This window comes from Eleutherodactylus coqui, chromosome 13 (assembly GCF_035609145.1).
Source record: "Eleutherodactylus coqui strain aEleCoq1 chromosome 13, aEleCoq1.hap1, whole genome shotgun sequence".
Classification (NCBI taxonomy): Eukaryota; Metazoa; Chordata; class Amphibia; order Anura; family Eleutherodactylidae; genus Eleutherodactylus; species Eleutherodactylus coqui.
Window position 1 is genome coordinate 100,973,643 of NC_089849.1, and position 23,766 is coordinate 100,997,408.

Genomic DNA, 23,766 nt, shown 5'->3' on the forward strand with positions numbered 1-23,766 from the left:
GTCCACATGGCTGGCTAATGCCGAGATTAGCGGCCGCGGGCGGATTTGCCGCGGCCAAATTCCGCGCGGCAAAACCGTGGCAAATCCGCCCTTTGTAAACCCAGCCTAAATGTTCGGTTTAGACACAGGCTAACTTCAGACGGGCGCTATAGCACTCGCGAACATGCGATTTTCCTGTGGATGTGAAGCGTTTTTATGTCAAAACATCCTCACATCGCTTTGTGTGCGTCTCGCAAAACACACAAATGTCGCACCATTTTCTCGCCCGTGTGAAGTCGGCCAGTCTACTGGCTTTTTAAACTTTATTGCGAATGACCGTGGCGACTCAGAAGCGGTCATGCGCAGTACAGTTTTTTTCCCCATTGCATTTCCCGTGCCATTGCAGAGGCCGTCTGTGTGGAGTCCGCAGCAAAATAGAGCATGCTGTGATTTTTCTTCTGATTGCAGAAATCACAATTTGTAATCCGCAACTGTGAAGGAAAAATCGGAACTACATGACTTTCAATTCCTGGCTTTTGCCGCCAAAAGTTTGCGCAGATGGCGAACGTGGATTACGCACTTAGAATCCGTTTGTGTGAGACATTGAACGGAACGATCCTATTAAAAAAAAAAAGATTAATCTTTGTGTTTAAACTGACCGACTGAGCGAACAATTTTTCGCTATGTGTAAAGGTAGAACCGAACCCGCTCTTGTATAAGCTCTGCTACATTGCCTGGCAGAAGATTGTTATGCAACACACTGCCCTCTAGTGGTCCCACACCATACTGCAACTCCTGCTTCCTGCATGTAAATAAGCAGAGTCGCAGGCCACCTGCTGATTGGCTGCAGTGTATGACTGACAGCCGGAGGAGGGAAGGCGCCTTTGCAGCCCACCACAACCTGTGTACAGTATCTGCTGCTTGTCTGTGGATCTGTCTGATCAGCTGCAAACATGACTGTCAAGCATCTAGACCAAGGCCAGCACTACCGGCCACGAATGGCATTCCTGAAAAAGGTAAGAAGTGTGTGCATGGTGCAGAGGGCAGCTGGCATGGCCATTCAGGTGGCAGGTGTCATACATGTTCTGCACCTGTCTACCCTTCACCTTGACCCCATCTGTCAGCTGTCACCTGTTGTGCCTCATACACCTGGAGGGCGCAGAATATAGCAAATGTCTAGATATGTTATTGTTATGCTTTAATTTGATACATTGTTGCATTTAGAACAGTGAGGATGACAGCGTCTAGTTCTGTCTGTGTGGGGAGATGTAGTGGCCCTCCCTAGAGCCCACTGCTTGCATAGTAAAGATGGAGATACCTAGTGATCGCTGGCTCCTCCAGGTGGGTCGTTACATTGCAAGCTATGTCACCGATCAGGGATCAACTGGTGTCCAGACCGGCGAATGACCCTCCTCAACTCCATAGAGAGCATTTACTAGTCAGTGCGGAGTATGGATGATGATAAAAGGCTCCGTCATCCCATCACCTGTGTTGTGTACAAAGCGTACGTGCAAAGGTGCACGCTTCAGCGCAACTTATTTGTGCTATGAATGGGGTTTATTTGCACGCATATCGGCAAATTTAAATGTACTTTTTGCGCACGCTGGGCATTTTCGTTTGCGCACAGCAAACGCACACGACCTGATTGTAATGGCTATTTAGCCTAATGAAATCCAGACGTGTCCTTTTTTTCATGGAATTGCGCCGTGTATTGCAGATTAGCACATGCTTTGACTGTAAATTTGCGCACATTTAATAGACTTCTATAGGAACCCTTGGTGTTCAAATGCACACAAGATAGAGCAAAAATGTGAAAAAATGGAAAATGTATACGAAGCCTCAGGGTAGCTTCACACGGCCGATCGCGATATCGGCGCAAGAAAATCGCGTCTTTTTCCTTCACAATTTTCCCGCAAGAAAGACAATAAAACTTTCTAATGTTAAAAATGCATTGCATTGCACAAAAATCGCAAGTTCATGCAGTGCGATGCAATAAAACGAAGGATCCATAGGGAAACATTGGCGATTAAAAAACAGAGCGAATCGCAGAAGGATAATAATAATAATCTTTATTTATATAGCGCCAACATATTCCGGACATGTTGCGATTTTTTTTTTCATGCAACCTCGCATGAGTGAAAACATTGCAATAGATTGAAAGGCCTGGGTTTCATAATTCTGCGTCCTCACGCGTTCTTGCATCACGTGATTTTCTGGCCCGCGTGAAACCGGCCTACGGGCTCCTTCACACAAGAGCATGCATATGCGCTCATACAGCGCTGCGTTTTTTGCGGAATGAGCAGTGCTTTTTCACGCATGTATCTGCCTATTTAATTGCACTTTTTCCGCCCGCAGGACGTGTACATTTGCGTGCGACAATCAAGACGCAGGACTTGAAACAGCTTTTTCCAGCGCAATTATACTTCGAATTACGCATATTGCATGTGCATTTGCACCCCCATTGACTTCTATGGGGACCTTTGGTGCACAAATGCACAGATAAGTAGAGCATGCAAAGTTTTGTTTCTTTTTTGGCACTGCCGAATGTGTGTGAAAATACGGAAATGTGAACAAACCCATTGAAATCAATGGGTTCTACTCTCTGCGTATTGTGGGTGCAAATAGGTCCGTGCGAAGGAGCCCTTCGGATAATGCATCTTCTGCAGGGTCTTGTCTTGGGGTCTCATCAGTCAGTTGTATGAGGTGTGATGTTCAGGAGGCGCCCATTTAAAAACTGATTACGCCCCACTGAATTAAGAATAAAAACACTTCGCCTCAGTTCTCTGCGCACTGCGTATACGGCTGGTGATGGCGACCTGTGCAGTTTTTTGGGGGCAGAGTTGGGTTGTTCTCCATGTTTTTAATGGAATATTCAACTGCATAGTATTCTCTGTGTGATGTCATCGCTTCACTGGTGATGTCATTATCTGGAGGCAGCTCCCCAGGAACATGGAGAGGAGCTTATTACAGGGCTGTAATCTGTGTTATCCGTGTCTCTTGCATCCTTGGATTATCCAGTTGATGAGGGTTAGAGTTATTCCTTGTGACAGGACCAGCTGGCCACTATGGCCGGTGTACAAGGTAGATCAGAGGTCACGTGCAAGTGATGGTCAATCCGGTCCTGATTATATGCCATTGTGGAGTATAAAGAATGGTTTCATATAAATCATCCTTAAGACGACTTCTCAAAATGTGCAGCTAGAGAGCGCCGTCTGCTGCCTACCCGTGTATGTACTGTATAGTCTACTCATTCTCCGCTCTGCGTGTTTGCTCTCTTCTTGGCGTGCTCTGCACAATCTACCGCCGTACGTTCCCTGTGTACATTCTGAGTTTCAGGGCTTCTTTCTTGCAGCGCTAAGAACCCTTTTTAGCATTTAGTGGGATAAAAATATTACATTTGGTCGCATCAATATCTCCGCTATCAGTAAATTGGTAATCATGTTGACCAATCGGGGTAAAAACGGCGGTGGGTGTTCAAGCGTATTTGCTACAGTCGCAGCGCCACTATAGTCTGTGGTGGAATCTATATAACATTACGTGCCTTCTCCGCGGCGGTCAGCAAGTTGTCATTAATACAATGCAGCCCTGATGATAATGGCGCATGGTCACTTCATCTCAACCAGTGCAGAGGTGTAGCCAGGTATTCCTTCACCCCGGGGCAAAGAAATAGAGGCACGAGAATACAACTGCAGTATGTGCAGCTCCCCGCACACGGACGGAGTATCCGCATGTTGTGTGACTCACTCTCACCCGTGTGAATGCACCTTAAGGCTGGGATCACACGGGGTGTAATTGCTGCAGAATTTTCGTGCAGACTTTCTGCATGGAAATTCCACCCGCAGCTTTTTATCCCAGGATTAGCCAAAGTGGATGAGATTTGCAAAAATCTCATCCACACACTGCGGCCAAGCCGTGCTGAAATTGACATGCCGCACGGAATTCAAAAACGCAGCTTGTCAATTTTTTCCTCGTTTCCGCGACGGCCTCTCTCCTCTCTATAGGGAGAGATGGCCGCAGCAGAATACAGGCGGCAAAACCACTCCTAAATCCGCGGCGAAAGGGTTCTGAAGCTGCATTTTTCCTGCGGAAATTGTGCGGTATTTCCATGCAGTCACTCCACGAAATTTTTGTACCGTGTGACCCCAGCCTAAGGACTTATACAGTAAAACATGCACAGGCGCATGCAAATACGCAACTCCCGTTGCATAAATAAGTAGCACAAATGCCTAACGCCGGTCTCTCATGGGAGTACTGTCATTTCGAGTCACGCTCGTAACATACTATACCAATATCCCATTGATTTCTATTGGACCGCTCAGACCTGCGTTTTTTTTTCTGCACCTGTATTAATCGTATGAAAAAAATTGCGGCATGTCTTATCTTGGTGCCTAATAGACACATGTATATGCCAAGATAGTGTACGGGGATTGGCGTCATGCAGCAAGTACGCATGTCAGCACATACTTGCTGTGCACTCGCACACGAGAGACTCGCGCATGCTACTTACAGCCGTGTGAGCCTAGCCTTACACTGAGGAGCTGGGAGCATGCTGCACTGGCCTTAGGCTTGGTTTACATCACGATTTTGCCGTAAGCTGAGGCTTATGTTCGGGCACATATACTACATCTGATTGCTCCAACTTTTTTTTTTCATTAGATGCTCCAACGCTGAAATATCCTGCTTGCCGCGCGTCCAGATGGCAGATCAGGTCCTGCCGTGGTCTGGTCGCTCTCCACCTTCTGCAGTCTATTAACATGCCCCTCTGAGATGTGGATCCTAGTTGACAATCTCAAGTGCCGCACTATTGCCTACAGCGCATGCGTGAGGCGTCACTTACAGATGCAGCAAAATGTAGCTTGATTGTGATAACTTTCTGCCACAAGTTATCTGAAGTCATGAAAAAACTACTCTTGACACAACAAAACCGAGCAATTCAAAGTGTAAGTAAACTGTGGCACGGAAAGTTATCCGAATGTGCTAAAAGTCATGTTAAACTCTGATCCATCTGTTTGATGTGGATGAGAGTCACTGCACGTGGGCCGGGTCCCCTGGTGCAGCGCAGGTGCTTAGCAGTACGGTGTCACAGAGGGGCATGTTAAAAGACTGAAAGGGGTTGTCTGGTTAACTAGACAACCCCACTTCAATAGGGACCCTTCTATTAATCCCTTGACAATTACGTCATTGAAGTTTGGGGTGCATACTGTTGCGCAAGATGCGTGCACGTCGCACATTTAGAAGCCCAAATTCTGGATCTAAATGAGCAACTGGCAACACTGAGAGCCATTGACAACATGGAAAGGAGTTTGCTGCTCACTGAGCAGACACTCGCTGGGGTAGAGGCGGGGGCGGATGGTAGTACAGAAGAGCAGGGGGAGCAGGCAGTCAGCTGGGTGTCAGATAGAAGGAGGCGTAGAGGGAATAGATCCAGGGAGGCTGGTCCTGAACTGGCACAACCCAACATGTCTGCAACGTTGGCAGATGAGGGCGATGCCATTACAGAGCCAGCACCACTGCAGCACGACACGCCCTCTGAACGCCAGGGGGATGACTGCTCCAGTGAGACAGGGACGGGGAGTGCAGGGCAGGCTAGACAGGTTCTAGTGGTGGGGGACTCAATTATTAGGGGGACAGAGAGGGCAATCTGCCATAAAGACCGGAATCGTCGAACGGTGTGTTGTCTTCCTGGAGCTCGAGTTCGACACATCGCGGATCGGATTGACAGATTACTGGGAGGGGCTGGTGAGGTTCCGCAGTCATGGTGCACGTTGGCACCAATGAACAAATTAGAGGTCAATGGAGGGCCCTCAAAAATGATTTCAGGGACTTAGGGTCCAAGCTCAGGGCAAGGACCTCCAGGGTAGTTTTCTCGGAAATACTACCTGTACCTAAAGCCACACTAGAAAGGCAGCAGGATCTTAGGGAGGTAAACAAGTGGCTCCGGAGTTGGTGTAAGAAGGAGGGATTTGGGTTCCTGGAGAACTGGGCTGACTTTGCTGTCGGCTACAGGCTCTACCGTAGGGATGGGCTGCATCTTAATGGGGAGGGTGCAGCTGTGCTGGGGGATAAGATGGCTAGAAAGCTGGAGGAGTGTTTAAACTAGGGACTGGGGGGAGGGTAAAATGAGAAATAGTGGGGTAGCCAGTGTAACTAGCGATCCAGGTCCAAGCACAGTTAGAACTGATAGATCAGCCATAAGTACGAATAGCAACAAAACAAATTTAAAAAACAAAAAAAATGATATAAATTGTATGACCACGAATGCACGAAGTCTGATCGGTAAAGTAGGTGAACTTGAAGCGAGAGTGACTGATGAAAACTATGATATAGTCGGAATTACTGAAACATGGCTTGATGATAAGTGCGATTGGGCGGTGAATTTGCAGGGGTACAATCTCTTCAGAAGGGACCGAAGGAACCAGAAAGGGGGAGGGGTATGTCTGTACGTCAAATCGTACTTGAAGCCGAGGCTACGGGAGGATATAGGGGTAGGAGACGAACAGGTGGAATCTCTGTGGGTAGAAATACAGGGAGGAAAAAATAACAAAATCCTGATAGGGGTCTTCTATAGACCACCAAAAGCAACAGAAGAAACTGAAAACTTACTACTAAGGCAGATAGAAGAGGTGTCAAAGCGCAACAAAGTAATTATCATGGGGGACTTTAATTATCCAGATATAACATGGGAGAAGGAAACCTGCAAATCTCACAGGGGTGATAAGTTTTAGAGAGTAATTAAAGACAATTACCTGAACCAACTTGTGCAGGAACCAACAAGAGGGAGGGCCATTCTGGACCTAGTACTAACCAACAAACCGGAACGTATAAAGGGGGTACAGGTTGAGGGGCACTTGGGGAACAGTGACCACAATATAATCAACTTCCAGCTGTCATTCAATAGGAAGCCTTATCAAGGAGCGACAAAGAAACTAAACTTTAGTAAAGCAAAATTTGATGAGCTTAGAACTACAATCGGTAACATTAATTGGGACAACATCCTCAAAAATATCAGTACAGAGGACAAATGGGAAAAGTTTAAAAGGATCCTAATCACCTCATGTGAGCAGTTCATTCCCTTTAAAAATAAAAGAAACTCAACTAAAAGGAAACCAATGTGGCTCGACAAGACGGTACGAGGGGCAATAAACGAAAAGAAGAAAGCGTTCAAACTACTAAAGCAACAAGGCAGCGAAGAAGCGCTAAAATCATACAGGGAAAAAAACAAAATATGCAAAGATAAGATCAAAACTGCCAAGGAGGAGGCAGAAAGACTGATCTCCAAAGAGAACGAAAACAACCCAAAGCTATTTTTCAACTATATTAATAGCAAAAGGATTTGCAGGGAGAGCGCTGGCCCTTTAAAAAATAATGCAGGAGAAATCATTGATGATGACGAAGGGAAAGCAAATCTACTAAACAGTTTCTTCTCAAGTGTATTCACAAACGAAAAGGAAATGCCACACGAGATGCAGGGGAATAAAATGAACCCCTCACAAAATATCTCATACCTAACGTAGGAGGAGGTGCAGAAGCGTCTAAAGAAAACTAAAATTGATAAATCGCCGGGCCCAGATGGATTACACCCAAGGGTACTAAGGGAACTAAGTGACGAGATAGCTAGGCCGCTATACCTAATATTTCTAGACACTATCAAGACCGGTGTAGTACCATTGGATTGGCGCATTGCCAACGTGGTTCCAATTTACAAAAAAGGGAGCAAAAGTGAGCTTGGTAACTAGAGGGCAGTAAGTCTCACTTCAGTAACGGGAAAAATTTTCGAGGGGATTCTGAGAGACGCCATCGATGAGTACCTCAAGGAGAACAAGGGAATAACTCCTCACCAGCATGGATTCATGAAGGGTCGCTCATGTCAGACAAATCTAATCAGTTTCTACGATGAAGTAAGCTCTAGGCTGGACCGGGGAGAATCTATTGATCTCGTATATCCGGATTTCTCTAAAGCCTTTGACACCGTGCCACATAATAGGCTAATATACAAAATGAGGCAGCTCGGACTGGGCGAAAACATGTGTAGCTGGGTAAAAAAATGGCTCAATGATAGAAAGCAGAGGGTGGTAATAAATGGTTCGTACTCTGATTGGACCACAGTCGCTAGCGGGGTGCCACAGGGTTCAGTATTAGGGCCCATTCTGTTCAACATATTTATCAACGACCTGATAGAGGGGCTGCACAGCAAAATATCAATATTTGCAGATGACAAAAAATTATACAATATAATTAATGCAACGGAGGACAATGTGTGGCTACAAACGGACCTGGATAAGATGGGGGCTTGGGCAGAAAAATGGCAAATAAAGTTCAATGTTGAAAAATGTAAGACTATGCACATGGGCAGGAGAAACGGATGTCACAAATATTCACTTAATGGGGTACCACTAGGGAAAAGTGATATGGAAAAGGATCTGGGGGTACTAGTGGATAATAGACTAAACTGGAGTAACCAATGCCAGTCAGCTGCTGCAAAGGCAAATAAAGTCTTGGGGTGCATTAAAAGAGGTATAGGGGCGAAGGATGAGAACATTATCCTTCCATTATATAAGGCACTAGTCAGGCCTTACATGGAATACTGCGTACAATTCTGGACACCGGTGCTCAGGAAAGATGTCACAGTGCTGGAGGGGGTTCAAAGAAGGGCAACTAAACTAATACATGGAAAGACGGGACTGGAATACCCAGAGAGGCTATCCAAATTGGGACTATTTACTCTAGAAAAAAGAAGGTTAAAGGGGTTGTCTCGCGCCGAAACATTTTTTTTTTTTTCAATAGGCCCCCCGTTCGGCGCGAGACAAACCCAAAGGATGGGTTAAAAAAAAAATATATATATATATTACTTACCCGAATCCCCGCTCTGCGACGACGTCTTTCTTCCTTCTCCAAGATGGCCGCCGGGATCTTCACCCACGATGCACCACGGGTCTTCTCCCATGGTGCACCGTGGGCTCTGTGCGGTCCATTGCCGATTCCAGCCTCCTGATTGGCTGGAATCGGCACACGTGACGGGGCGGAGCTACGATGACGTCACGGGACCAGCTCTCCGGCACGAGCGGCCCCATTCACCAGGCAGAAGACCGGACTGCGCAAGCGCGTCTAAAAACGCCAGAAGACAGCGAATTTAGACGGATCCATGGCGACGGGGACGCTAGCAACGGAGCAGGTAAGTGAATAACTTCTGTATGGCTCATAATTAATGCACGATGTATATTACAAAGTGCATTAATATGGCCATACAGAAGTTTATAACCCCACTTGCTGCCGCGAGACAACCCCTTTAAGAGGCGACCAAATAACCATGTATAAGTACATGAGGGGACAATACAAGGATCTCTCCCAGGATCTGTTTATACCCAGGACTGCAACGGTAACAAGAGGGCATCCTTCTACGATTAGAGGAAAGTAGGTTTCATCACCAACATAGAAGGGGATTCTTTACTGTAAGAGCAGTTAGACTGTGGAACTCTCTGCCTGAGGAAGTGGTGATGGCAAAATCCATAGAGGAGTTTGAAAGGGGACTTGATGTCTTTCTGGAGAAGAAGGACATTATAGGATATAAATCTTTGGTTAATTGTCAATCCGGGTATACAGGCAGGTAGGAACCATTAGGGGTTGATCCACGGAACCGTCTGATTGCCATTAGGGAGTCGGGAAGGAATTTTTTCCCTAAAAGGGCTAATTGGCTTCTGGCCTTGGGGTTTTTTGCCTTCCTCTGGATCAACAAAGGAGGATAGACAGGCTGAACTAGATGGACATTGTCTTCATTCAGCCTTACATACTATGTTACTATGAGGATCAGGGGTTTCTTACAGCTTGTACCTGCCCTCCAGAGCTGCGATCTGAACTCCCGCTGATTTCAGCTGTTATCCCTTTAAATGCTACTGTCAATACTGACAACGGCATTTAAACACCTCGACCGGAGTTTGGGGGTCCCGGACGCGCCCCCCCCCCCCCCCCACGAGATTGCAGGGTCCAGTGTGGTTGCCATGGTAGATTACCTAACAAGTCATGCCTGCAGCGTGGCTTTATAGACTGCCTGTCAGATTGCGGTATGTGGTAATACTATGGCATTACATCATACTGCAGAAGCAATAAACCATCGCAAGTTCATGTCCCCTATGGGGACTAAAAAAAGAATATTTACAAATCAGTTTAAAAAAGTTTTATTAATTATTAAAAAATTAAAAAGTAATAAAAGTTTACAGAAAAAACGCTTCCCCATATTTACTGCATTTTTCGCTCTATAAAATGCACTTTTTTACCTCCAAAGTGTGTGGGGAAGGGGGTGTGGGGGAAGAGGTGGCAGAAAAGTTGGTGCATCTTACAATGTGAATGTGCTGAAATTCAAGCTGGCTGACACTATTGCATGTCCGCACATCCAGCTGGCACTATTGCAGGATCGCTTGTCCGCATATCCATAGCAGGGGAGGAGAGCAGTTCTCTATCTCCTCTGCACTGCCGCCTGTATGTACCGCTGATTGCTGGTGAGCACCGGCGGGAACTGCTGCTGCTCCTCCGCCTCCACCAATCAGCTTACTGCATTCCTCCTGCCGTATCATGAGCGCCACTGATACAGAGCTCCACTGCTATGGAAGAGAAAGAAAGCCGTTGTAGTTGCCCTCCGTCACCCTGCACTTTCTCCTGCACTGTCACCTGAAGTCCCTGGGTGAGTTCAAAATACTTTTTTCCTATTCTCCTCCTCTAAAACCTATATGCGTCTCACCATCTGATGGGTCCTACAGAGCGCAAAATACAGTATAATAAAGGAAAAAAACGTGTTTGGTATCCCTGCGTCCATAAAAAGTCTGATCTATCAAAATAATGCATTATTTATCCTGCACAGTGAACATCATCAGAAAATATACAACGTTAGGATTGCGCCGTCTCCTAGAAAAAATGTAGTAAAAAGCGATCAAAAAGTCATATGTGCTCTAAAATGGTACTAATAGAAACTGCAGGACATCCGATTAAAAACGAGCCCTCTCAGTACTAAGTCGACAGAAAAATAAAAGAAGGTATGGCTGTCAGAAAATAATTTAATTTCTTTCCAAAGATATTTTATTTTTTAAAAGCAGTACAGCAAAAAAAAAAAAAGTTATCATATAATGCTGAGGTCTGTACATCATATAAGCAGAATCCCCCCACCCTCTCCAAAGATGGCAGAAATGTGGGGTTTTTTTCAACTTACTCCACTTAGAATTTTGTAAAAGTTTTTCAGTACATTATATGGTACATTAAATAGTACCATTGAAAAATACAACTCGTCCCGCAAAAAACAACAAGCCCTCATACAGCTACATTGAAGGTTATATAAAAGAGTTATGATTTTTTTTTTAACGTGGGGAAGAAAAAACGAAAATGAGGGGAAAAAAATCTGCGTCCTTAAGGGTGACTACCCATCAGCATTTTTTTTCACTGTGAAATTCGCAGCGTTTTACCGCGATATTGCGGTTTTGTGCGATCGCTTTTTTAGCTTAACATGTCCCATAGCCCAAAGACCCCTGCAGGAAAAGAAAACCGCTGCGAATTTCACAGTAAAAAAAACGCTAGTGGGTAGTCACCCTAAGGGGTTAAAATAACAAACAGAGCTATACTTACCCTCCTGCCACCAGGATCCAACGCTGTAGTCCTGCTCTGGTCCCCACGTTTGTTGATAATGTCACAGGAAATCAGTAACGTTCCTGAACTCCTGGCATCATGGCGCTCGAGGTGTGGGTGTCGATACAAGGAGAATGAGCCGTGATGCTGCAGCCTCTCATTGGCTGCAGCGGTCACCTGATTTCTTGTGATGTCATCTGTCACAGCAATCAATGGGATCACAGCGGGGCTGCAGATCTGGATCCCGGCAGTGCTAGAAGGGTAAGAATAATTCCGTTTATTATTTTAGGGGCCCTATTTAGTTGGGGTTGTCCTATACCCTGACTTCTTAAAGTAGAGAGAAGCCGGACCGATGCAGAAGATGATCCGCTCATCAGATGATTTGCAGTCATTTGCATACTGCGCAGCAAACCGGATATTTCAGCATTTGAGCACCTGATGAAAAATTGAAAGGTACAGTTCATCCTCTGCCTCCGGCACGTCCTATATGACAATCCGCTTACACTCCTTATGGACCTACTTTAAACGAGTCAGCTTGCGATTCCGTTGACCGCCGCTTATTACGTGCATACTATCCGTTCTTATAAAGGGACTTTAGTAAAACTGATCATCCTCTGTACAGCAGATATGGCATCCACCCTGCAGTCAGGCTGCTCTACAGAGCCTGCACTAAAACTCTTGTCTACAGCGATGCAGCAGAGCTGAGCATGTGCGATAAATGCAATAAACCAGCAGCGCATCCTTGTTGGGGCTTATTCACACAAACGAGATTATTGTGCGTTTTTTCCTTTCTCCTATATTTGGGCACATTGAACACATGGAGCATTATTTTCATCTGCAAGCGAGAACGATGCGTTTTTGTTTTTTTTTCCCCCATTGAACATAATAGGAAGTGGTCTTTATCTTTTCAAAGCAAATTTTACGCAAAAACACACGTTCACAAGTGTGATATTGGGCCAAAGTTTCCCAACCCGAACTCGGGCTCGCCCGTGTAATTGTACCCTTAGATTGGGGAATCTTTTCTATCCCAAGACGAGCGTCTGCCCTGATGGTATTTTATCATGACACTGGCTAATCCCACACGTTTGATAATCTGGCGCATAAATGTGTAAGAAGTAATGAGGTCTACTGTCCTATAATCTAGGACGTCTGATAATCCGGCACCTGTCAGGTCACACAGCTGCCTGATTAATATATGTTACTGTATATGTATATTATGACTCCAATATACGCCGGTACTTTCGTCTAGAGCCAGGATTCCAGGATGACATTGACTGCCCGCTGCTCGCTCATCGCTGCCCCTTATAAGGATATTTTGCCGACCCGTAATATCAGAATAATAATGACCACCTCTTTCTTATACATACATGCATATGTGTGATTATTGTCAGCCGCTCCTCTTATAATGTGCAGGAAATTGTAAAAGGCAAGGGCAACCAGCGCTCCGGGGTATATCCTCAAATAATACAATATGGCAGCATACCCAGAAGGAAGGATATGACTTCCTAGGGGGAGTGATGGAACAAAGTTCCCCAAACCCTCTTGTTCCAAGTTAACTGCCAAGACTTATCAGGAAACAGGGCAAGCGCCAACAGGAGCAGCCGAGCCGTTTATTGCCAAGGTAATGCAAGTCCATACATCCGGGCCAAAAGGGTGCCGCGCATTTCGGAGGTGAACTCACGGTGACAATCACCTCCTTTCTCAAGGAGAATATAGAACAGACAATAAAAGGCATCCAGGTTTTATACAAACCTGCACTGATGATGGTGAGAGGAAAACCGCTGTAACCATTTTGTCTCAATGGGCTCCAGGAGCCAGAAGTGAGTTAAGACCAGAAGTCTCTCTAGGCTTCACTGGCCAAAAACCGCTGTACATTAAAATTAGTCAAATCTCTATTTTCTTTGGTAATCCGTCTGAAAGCAATCTGCCAAACTTGAAACCAATGAAACTAGAGAGAATTATTTCCATAGGAATCAATGTAAATCCAGTGAATTCGTTCTAGACATTCCAATTTTTGGGGGTGGGGGGGGGCTGAAATGTAAGCCCTCTCCCATAAATAAGCCCTAGCTACACTACATGAAAAAAAAAAAAAATTACTCGCCTCGTAGGCAGCGACCCCATCCCTCTCACTGCTCTCCAGGCAGGCTTCCACTTCGGCTTTAGCGCTGAAACACCATTCTCTTCCTGGTATCGTGGGTTGAATACCCCGCCTCCAGGAAGAGAATGCTGTGATTGGCTCAGGCCACAGCCTGAGCCAATCACAGCCGGTGCTTCATGAGCCAATCACAGCCATTCAATGAATGACATTATTGAATGGCTGTGATTGGCTCATCAAGCACTGGCTGTGATTGGCTGAGTCACAGTGCTCCTGAACCAATCACAGTATTCTCTTTCTAGAGGCGGGGTATTCAACCCCAGTTACCAGGAAGAGAATGGTGTTTCAAGGCTGAAGCTGACACGGAAGCTTGCCGGAGCGCCTGGAGATCCACCTGATAGGTCAAGTGGGCCAGCATCCACCGGCAAAACTAGAAGCAGGCAGCGAAACTGGAGGTTAAATTCTGGCTAGGAAAATCGGCAAAACTGTAAACCGTCGAAAGGAGAAGACAACGAAAGTAGAGGTTTGACTGTAGTAAGTTCAATATTGACTTAAAAGGGTTCTGTCATTAAGAAAAAAAAATTCTATACTTGCCTATTCTTTCACTGTGAGTCTACTTACCAGATCTTTGCCTCACCTATCTTCTCCTGTCTCCTGCAGTCCAGGGGGGACGGGGGTCACTTTACCTCCAGCTGGCTGATTCCTCTCCTTCCTGCCTGGCAATGTACATTACGTCACAGTTCACAGTCTAGCAGGGAGGATGCCAAGCTATTGCAGAGACTGAGCATGCCCTCTGTCTCTGAAATAGATCAGCATTCTTACCTAGCTAGTTAACACTATGTCACAGGAACGTGACCTTCACTGACCTACAGGAAGAGAATGCAAGGAATGCAGCCTTCATAACAAACCGGCCATCATGCTTTGAGATGACCCAGGGCAGTGGAGAAGCTCAGCGATGAGAAGTTGTGGTAAGGAGACTGATGGGGAAGAAATAGGTGAGTATAAAAATTTTTTTTATGACAAAAGCCCTTTAAGTATGGGTGTTACACTATAATGTTAAAAAGAAAAGTTTGAGCAACTGCGTGCAGAGTTTGACCTACCACACAGACAGTTCTTCAAATTTCTCCAACTCAGGCATGCCTATCAGGCAGAAGTGGGGCTTAAAGATACTGAGCTAAAGAAATTCATACCAGCAGATATCATAGGCACGGCCACCAACACAAGGGGGAAAATATCACAGCTATACACATGCATACAGAGCAAAATAGGCGAACGGTATCCCCTGGCAACAAAGAGCAAATGGGAAGGAGACATTGGACCAATAGAGGAATCATTATGGGATGAGATTCTACAGGCGACACCCAGACTCTCCCTAAGTGAATCCCACAGACTCTCACAATTGTACCTACTATACAGTGTATACCGAACGCCATTGTTCTTATATAATATAGGCCTGAGAGAGTCTCCCTTATGTAATAAATGTAAAACCCAAACAGCAGATCTAATACACATGATGTGGCGATGTCCAAAACTAAAGAGGTATTGGATAGAAGTGTGTGAACTAATCCATAATGTGTATGGGGTAACTCTAGCCCCTTCATGACATGGCCTATTTTGGGCTTAAGGACGCAACAATTTTTGGTATTTTTCTATCTCTGTTTATCAAAAGGCATAACTTTTTTATTTTTCCGTCGTTGCGGCCGTATAAGGGCTTGTTTTTTGCGTGGCGAACTGTAGTTTTTATCGGTGCCACTTTTGGGTAGATAGACTATATTGTAAAACTTTTTTTTTTTTTTATGATAACAGGGAGAGAAAACGCATCAATTCTGCCATGGATTTTTTTATTTATTTTTTACAGCGTTAATCATGCAGCATAAATGAGACATTCCATTTTTTCTGCGGGTTGGTACAGTTACAACGATACCAAAATTCTTACATTTTTTTTAGGTTTTCCCACTTTTCTGTTGCAGCGGGACGCCGGCTGTGACTGACAGCCGGCTCCCGCTGCAGGATAGCGCGGGATCACATATGACCTCGCGCTATCTCCAGGACGTAAGTTTACGTCCTGTTGCGGGAAGTACCAGGCTGCCAGGACGTAAACTTACGCCCTGCAGCGGGAAGGGGTTAAAGCACACTCCACTGGTATGTATCCTAGGCTATGTAGACGACATACCTTTAGATGAAAATGAAAAACTAGCAATAGCCAGAATTTTATATTTGGCCAGAAAACTAATAGCGCAACACTGGCTGGACGAAACTCCCCCCAATTCGAATGAACTCAAAAACAAGGTCACACAAATTTTAATGTGGGAGAAAAGTGTTTATTACAAGAGAAAAACACCACAAAAGTATTACGATATTTGGCTTAAATGGCGACATACCTTTGGTCTTATTGGCTCGGACTTACTCAGAAACTAAGATAGTAAATGTACTAAAACAATTGTTGTTTGGGGAGAGGGAGGGAGAAAGAATAGCATCACCATGGTCACGGAATTAAAGGGGTTGTCCCGCGGCAGCAAGTGGGGTTATGCACTTCTGTATGGCCATATTAATGCACTGTGTAATATACATCGTGTATTAAATATGAGCCATACAGAAGTTATTCACTTACCTGCGCCGTTGCTAGCGTCCCCGTCGCCATGGTGCCGTCCAACTTCAGCGTCTAATCGCCCGATTAGACGCGCTTGCGCAGATGGGTCTTTTCCCTTCGGCTCGGTTCGGCAGCAGCGGCGTTCTGGCTCCGCCCCCTTGTACGCGTAGCTCCGCCCCTGTCACATGTGCCGATTCCAGCCTCCTGATTGTCATTGAAAATGGTGCAGTTCTCGTTCAAGTGCGGTGCCATCGCTATCCCCTGCTGCGGCTGTGACAGCTGCAGCACTAGATTCCTTGTATGTGAAACCCCTGGATGCCGTCACATCAAAGAATTAGCAGAGATTTACATCAATTAATGACAAGTTCTTCTGACTCTCTTCCCATATATCAATGTGATCATATAAGGGCATGTTTACATCTTTGCTAGAAACTCAGTTAGGAGCCTCCAACATTGATTCGTCATGCTGCGCTATTTCATTAAGGAAAATGCCGGAAGCCTGACAGACTCCATTATGGTCAATGGGTCTTTCCAGAGATGTTTGAGTCCAGCATTTGTCAGATCCGGCTGCGCTGGTAGTTTCATTCAGCTCTGAGGATGGAGTTGAACAACGGAAATTAAGCGAGGGCATGGGTGCAAATGTGAATGTGGCCTAAAATGGGATCAAATCTACTTAAAATCACAGATAAAGGCCACACAAAGAGGTTGGATCACAATTGCAAGTTATCCCCTGTCTACAGAATAAGGAGATATCTTGCTGGTCGTATGAGACCCCTGTAGGTCCCAGTCACCAGCTCTACATTCACTTTCAATGGGACTGCGGAGATACCCAAGTGGGTACCACTTAGCTATCTCCGTGAGCCCCATTGAAAGTGAGTTAAGCCCTAACCGCGCCTGCCTATCCAGCGCTTCATTCACAGTGACGTCACAATGCCTCAGAACTTGCAGATTGCAATCGTATCTAAATGTTGCTTACAGTTTATGCAACTTCTACAGCCACTTGGTCTGTGCCCCAGTTATCTAGTCTTCTCATCTGGACATGGTGGGGAGGGAGACCCTCTCCTTCTCCTAAACACATGGGGTCTTTCGCTGGGCCCCACAGTTGTTCACAGCCATCCTCCTATCGCTAACCTAACTAGGCCTCATCGGTTTCTGCTGGCCCTAGCCTTCTCAAGTCTCTGTCCTCCCTTTCCCTCTTCTGGAACTTACTGGGCCCTCTGCTTCCAGAAGGACCTTCACTGCTGCAACAGGTTTTTACACTTGAACCCCCCTGCCTAACACAAGCAGGGGGTCTTCCATGCACACCAGTCAGGGGGATGCAGACACTTATATGGCTTACACCACTCTCTTTACAGTGGGCTTTGGTCTACTGGACCCTCTTCTTCATTTAATTTTAGCATAATTTCTTGCATGTGGCCACATCATCCAAGGGGTTGGAGCATTGCAGGTAATACCGGCCGCGTCATCTAGGGGGTCTTGTAGGTGACAGTCAAGATGCCTGACTAAAGACAAGCTTAATTCAGAGCGATAGTGCAACTTGTTCTTCATGAGGTTGCTGTTCCACACCATTACACTTGCACATAGAGAAGACTATAGGATACCAGTCACATGGTTAGATTTAGTTCGCCATGCAGGCTTATAGTCTATTAGTTACACCCAGACTATTAGATCAGGATTGCTGTCCCAACCCTTCTAACTGTACAATACTACAAAATATAGGTGCAGGAGGGCAGCCACAATGGAAAGCTGCTGCTTACATTATTGCACTATGGTCTGTTAGATTCCAGGTTGCAGCCAGGACGTGAGCAAAAGCAGATGAGGCGCCGTGTTCTGCATCTCATGTACAATTATCATCTCATGTATATTTCAGATCTGCCATTTCAGGAAATCATGTTCTGTCTGGAGACATTTATTCTGCTTCTCAAACCTCAATCCCAAAAAAACGATTTCACCTGCAGAGAACACAAGGAATGGCAACCCCGAGAGTGACGTCCTACATAATGTGCACCATGTAGGTGATGCAGGAGGAGGCCACAGAGGCAACCTGACCTGAATCCACACGTGTGAAGACTTGTGTCTCAAGTGAAAGGATAAAGTACATTCTCGGTGATGTCACTAGTACTATCTAGCTAGTCTATAGGCTGTATTCTCGGTGATGTGACTGCTGATCTATAGCAAGTCTATAGGCTGTATTCTCGCTGATGTGACTGCTGATCTATAGCGAGGCTACAGGCTGTATTCTCGGTGATGTCACTGCTGATCTATAGTGAGTCTATAGGCTGTATTCTCTGTGATGTCACTGCTGATCTATAGCGAGGCTACAGGCTGTGTTCTCAGTGATGTCACTGCTGATCTATAGCGAGTCTATAGGTTGTTTTCTCGGTGATATCACTGCTGATCTATAGCGAATCTACAGGCTGCATTCTCGGTAATGTCACTGCTAATCTATAGCGAGTCTATAGGCTGTATTCCCGATGGTATCACTGCTGATCTATAGCGAGTCTATAGGCTGTATTCTCGGTGACGTCACTGCTGATCTATAGCGAGTCTGTAGGCTTCGTTCTCGGTGATGTCACTGCTGATCTATAGCGAGCCTATAGGCTGTATTCTCAGTGATGTCACTGCTGATCTATAGCGAGTCTATAGGCTGTATTCTTGGTAATGCCACTGCTGATCTATAGCGAGTCTATAGGCTGTATTCTCGGTGATATCACTGCTGATCTATCGCGAGTCTGTAGGCTGTATTCTTGGTAATGCCACTGCTGATCTATAGCGAGTCTATAGGCTGTATTCTCGGTGATATCACTGCTGATCTATCGCGAGTCTGTAGGCTGTATACTTGGTAATGCCACTGCTGATCTCTAGCGAGTCTATAGGCTGTATTCTCAGTGATGTCACTGCTGATCTATAGCGAGTCTATAGGCTGTATTCTCAGTGATGTCACTGCTGATCTATAGCGACTCTGTAGGCTGTATTCTCGGTGATGTCACTGCTGATCTATAGCAAGTCTATAGGCTGTATTCTCGGTGATGTCACTATTGCTCTCTAAGGAGTGCATCACCTGTGTCATATATGGTTATATTTTCAGGAAGCATGGTGTGATAATAGTATTGCTTGCTCTAGACATCTTGTTCTTCTTCATTAACTACCACACACCACGCTGAGAATAATGGTGGGGATTCTGTTTATTAAACCCAGTGATTCCAAATGCCACACAATTAGTTCTTGGCCAGTTGTCAGTCCCTGGCTTCAATATGTTGCTCAGATTTGTATTGCAGATTGCTCTTTCCCAGGATTACGCCTCCGCAGTGGCGCTCAGCGGTCTCCGCACTTGTGAGAAGTGGGTTATGTGTGGAGGAAACAAGGGCATAAATTATACATCAGACCTCATCACGGCTCTTCCCTCCAGGATTGACTAAGACATCACCCCCTGTTCTTCATCTTGTTACTATGGAACTTCATCTAACCTGTTTTCAAATTTGCAGGAAATAATTTTTTAACGATTTTACTGCCGAAAAATTGCAATAATAGGGGCTCCGGAGAGAAGGGCCTCAACCGTCAAGATTTACTAATGGGGTTGTCACCTCCATAGTAGCCTGTCATTGTATCCATATTCTAGATGAGGTCTATGTTATGCAGAAACTAAATTAATTATAGCTCCTATATAAAAGGTGAATGCAAAATGAATTAATCTACTAACACTGTGGGTCACACTAAAACCTAAGAGGAGCATATCAGAAGTTTATGCCAAAAATGCCTTTATAGGTACAGCTTATATTTCCAAGACTCCCACCTATCGGTAGAATGGGGATCCCATTCTCCCACCAGTCAGCACTCCAGAGAGGAGGACACAATTCACCATGCATGTGGCTCTGCTCAGTGGGCTTTGTGATAAGGGCCCTTTATGTGGGCCGACAGTAGCTGTTTAAGCAAGATTGGCGCTTGTTTAATTGGCTGTTACACAGACCATTGTGCATCATATTGCAAAAAAGTTGCACTGAGGCACACACATATGCCCGTGTGAAGGAGCCCTAACACAGTTTGATCGTTGTTGGCAGTACATCCTCCATTTACATGGGGAGGTGTTCTAATGATAACAATTTTTCTGCTGCATTAATGAGCCAATTAGCTGAAGAACGAACATCTACTTGTTTGTTGGCCAACTGTTGTCACCCTATATGTCCTGATGATTGGGCGAACATTCGTGCCTAGTAGTTGGGCCATATAAAAGTACCTTAACAATCTAGCATTTCATGACTTCCATAAACTACAATGGAGAGAGCTGCATGCATAGACAGACCCTTCTTTCTGAAGTTCCAAACAGGCATCAGAGACCCCATTCTCTATAAGTGTGAGGTCTTAGATGGCCATATAGTGTCCTATTAGTACTTGACTGTCCCTGATCTCCTCAGATGTGCTACTCCTCCTCTCTCTAACATGGAAACTACATGTGAGCAGCCACATACAGATAATAATCATTTCTGTTCCCAGCAGATTGGGGACCACAGAGAACGGCACCTCAGTCTGTATGTGGTCCCCGAGGCAGAAGTTGTGCAACCCTTATTTGGGTGCATGAAAGCTGCAGATCGGGGAGGAGTATTTGCTTATTTTGTTCTAACAATGTTGCACATTTTACAGAATGTCACTTTGTATTTGATGTATCCAGATGTCGCACAACAATGTAATGGGAGATCGGGGAGGTGCTGGCACTGAGTTTGCAGATACTACCGGTAGTCATGTTATATTTGTAGATTGAAGCCCTGTTAGTGGCGATACAAGATGACTATTTAGTTCTTTTGTATTAACAGATGTTAACTGGTTGTCTTATATGTTGTAGATTGAAGTCTTGCTACTGGAGATGCAAGATGCGGAGACTGGCATCAAGATGCACACGCAGAGGCTGATGATCACCACCATCCCGCATGCCATCACAGGTACCTCCATCACTGGGCTCCTCCAACTGAGGCCTCGTTCACACAAGCGTGGTTTTAGCGCAGAATAGGCATGTGAAAAGATTGCGTCTAAGAGAACCAATGGTTTCCTATAGAAAAGTTCAGATGAAGGAGTTTTAGACACATAAAGAGCTCACACCTAACAAATATTGGACATGCGTGCGCAAAGCTCGCATCTAAGGTCCGTGCTGTGAGAAAAGATAGGACCTGACCTATCTTTGGTGCGTGCTGCACAGGAGCCCGTTCACACTATTTTTCACGCTCCTCTACTGCGCTAAAACCACACTTGTGTGAACGAGGCCTCAGTTGGACTCTTTTCTGCAGGCTGTGTGTGCACTCCACTGTTCTCTATGGGATTGTGTGCACACAGCCTGCAGAAATACGTTAAACTGACTGACCGAGCACTGTCTTACAGCGGTGACGGCCCAGAAGCAGAGAATCCCTTGTTCTCTATCCTATAAGCGCCATAACTTAATCCCCATTTACACAAGACGACTGTCGGGCAAACGATGCCCGACACATGTCCCCACATGTACTCACTGCCGTGTTGTTGCACAGGAGCGAGTATCGTTGGCTTACAGCAGAGCGGCTGGAGGAGATTTCACTCCTCACTCTCCTCCGTCCCTTTCCATTCACTTAACACAGCGGTCGTTCAGTACTGAACAGCTGCTGTTTACCCTGAATGATCAGTTATCAGGATTTTGTACAGAGAGCCAGCAATACTCTCTTCTGTGCAGCAGCATAGGAGCGAGTATGTGCAGGGATGAGTGTCGAGCATCGGTTGCTCGACATTCGTCCCACGTATGTGGGGCTTTAGTTTATGATGCCTATAGGACATGCCGGGTTTCTTTCAATGAAGTGGCGGCTGTTATTCCCTCGGGCTCTGAGCTTTATGTCTGCACCATGCTGCATGTTAGATTAACAGGATTTCTTTGTTACAATGTATTAATTGTTGCTTATACCTGATTGTCTGCTGCTGGAGATGAGAACTATGTGTTTATCCTCAGGACACGATATTCTGGAGTGGATTATCCAGAGGCTGCAGATTACGGATGAAGGTAGGTGGAATCATGGCGATCACCTGTATCTGCAGAGAAATGTTAATTTTCAGATAGAAGGATCTGATGATTCTTCGGTAGATTAGGAGCCGGACACAGTGTTTGGCATCAGGAAAAGGATTCCGCATATCAAATCCGCCCGTGGACATTGGGCCTTAGAAGTTGGGGGCTGTAGACCTTGTCACATTATATAGATGCAGATTAATCAGATGCAGTCATTCAATGCATCTTGCGGAAATATCCCACTTGTTTCAGTTCACCCTGTCCTCCCTAGTCCATGAATAGGATGCCAGCAGCATAATAAGGTGGGCATTAGGAGAGACATCACTATAGGTAGAGCAGGAAAAACAACCTACTTTAAATTATTCTTTCAATCATGTACTCACTCACTCACTCACTCACTCACTCACTCACTCGTATTTAGACGTTTGGGGTCCTGTATACCTCTAACCTCTGCACTATTTGCTTCCTTGTCCACAGAGGGGCAGCACTTGGGAAATCTGATGGTGAAATGTGGATACATCTATCCCCTGCAAGAACCCACCAACCTCATCCTGAAGCCCGACAGCAGCCTCTACAGGTTTCAGGTGTGAGTGAAGAATGGGGCAGTAGGGCTATTGAGGTGTGATATAAAGGGGGCAGGATGCAGGTGATAGTGTTAGAAGGTAGGGAAGAATCCAGGTGGTGATGCTGGATTGTAATTTAGGAAAGTAGGATCGAGGTGATGATACTGGAGTATGGTAATGGGGGGGGGGGGCTAGGATACAGCTGATGGTACTAGAGTAAAATGGGGGTGGAAGGGGGGCAAGATACAGATGATGTGCTGGATTGCAATTTGGGGAGCTAGGACCTAGTTGATAGCACTGGAGTGTAAAATGTGGGGCAGGAGCCAAGTGATGGTGCATGGTGCTGAAGTGTAATATGGGAGGTAGGAGCCAGGTGATGGTGCTGGAGTGTAATATGGGAGGTAGGAGCCAGGTGATGGTGCTGGAGTGTAATATGGGAGGTAGGAGCCAGGTGATGGTGCTGGAGTGTAATATAGGAGGTAGGAGCCAGGTGATGGTGCTGGAGTGTAATATGGGAGGTAGGAGCCAGGTGATGGTGCTGGAGTGTAATATAGGAGGTAGGAGCCAGGTGATGGTGCTGGAGTGTAATATGGGGGGGGGGTTAGGAGCCAGGTGATGGTGCTGGAGTGTAATATGGGGGGGGGGGGGGGGAGTTAGGAGCCAGGTGATGGTGCTGAAGTGTAATATGGGGGGGGGGGGGTAGAGCCAGGTGATGGTGCTGGAGTGTACTATGCGGGGTGGAGCCAGGTGATGGTACTGGAGTGTAATATGGGGGGTGGAGCCAGGTGATGGTGCTGGAGTGTACTATGCGGGCTGGAGCTAGGTAATGGTACTGGAGTGTAATATGGGGGGGTGGAGCCAGGTGATGGTACTAGAGTGTAATATGGGGGGTGGAGCCAGGTGATGGTACTAGAGTGTA

The 23,766-nt window shown here is 45.8% G+C and overlaps 1 protein-coding gene across 1 annotated transcript in view; it reads left to right on the forward strand.

Moving 5' to 3' along the window:
- Positions 1-908: 908 nt before the first annotated feature.
- RGS9 (regulator of G protein signaling 9) overlaps positions 909-23,766 on the forward strand; it is a 68,061-nt gene continuing 45,203 nt past the window's right edge. Inside the window, exons 1-4 of the mRNA XM_066586326.1 lie at positions 909-995; positions 21,109-21,205; positions 22,231-22,281; positions 22,762-22,868. Coding sequence (XP_066442423.1) covers positions 933-995; positions 21,109-21,205; positions 22,231-22,281; positions 22,762-22,868 — 318 coding nt within the window. The 5' untranslated portion in view covers positions 909-932. The remainder of the gene's footprint in view (positions 996-21,108; positions 21,206-22,230; positions 22,282-22,761; positions 22,869-23,766) is intronic.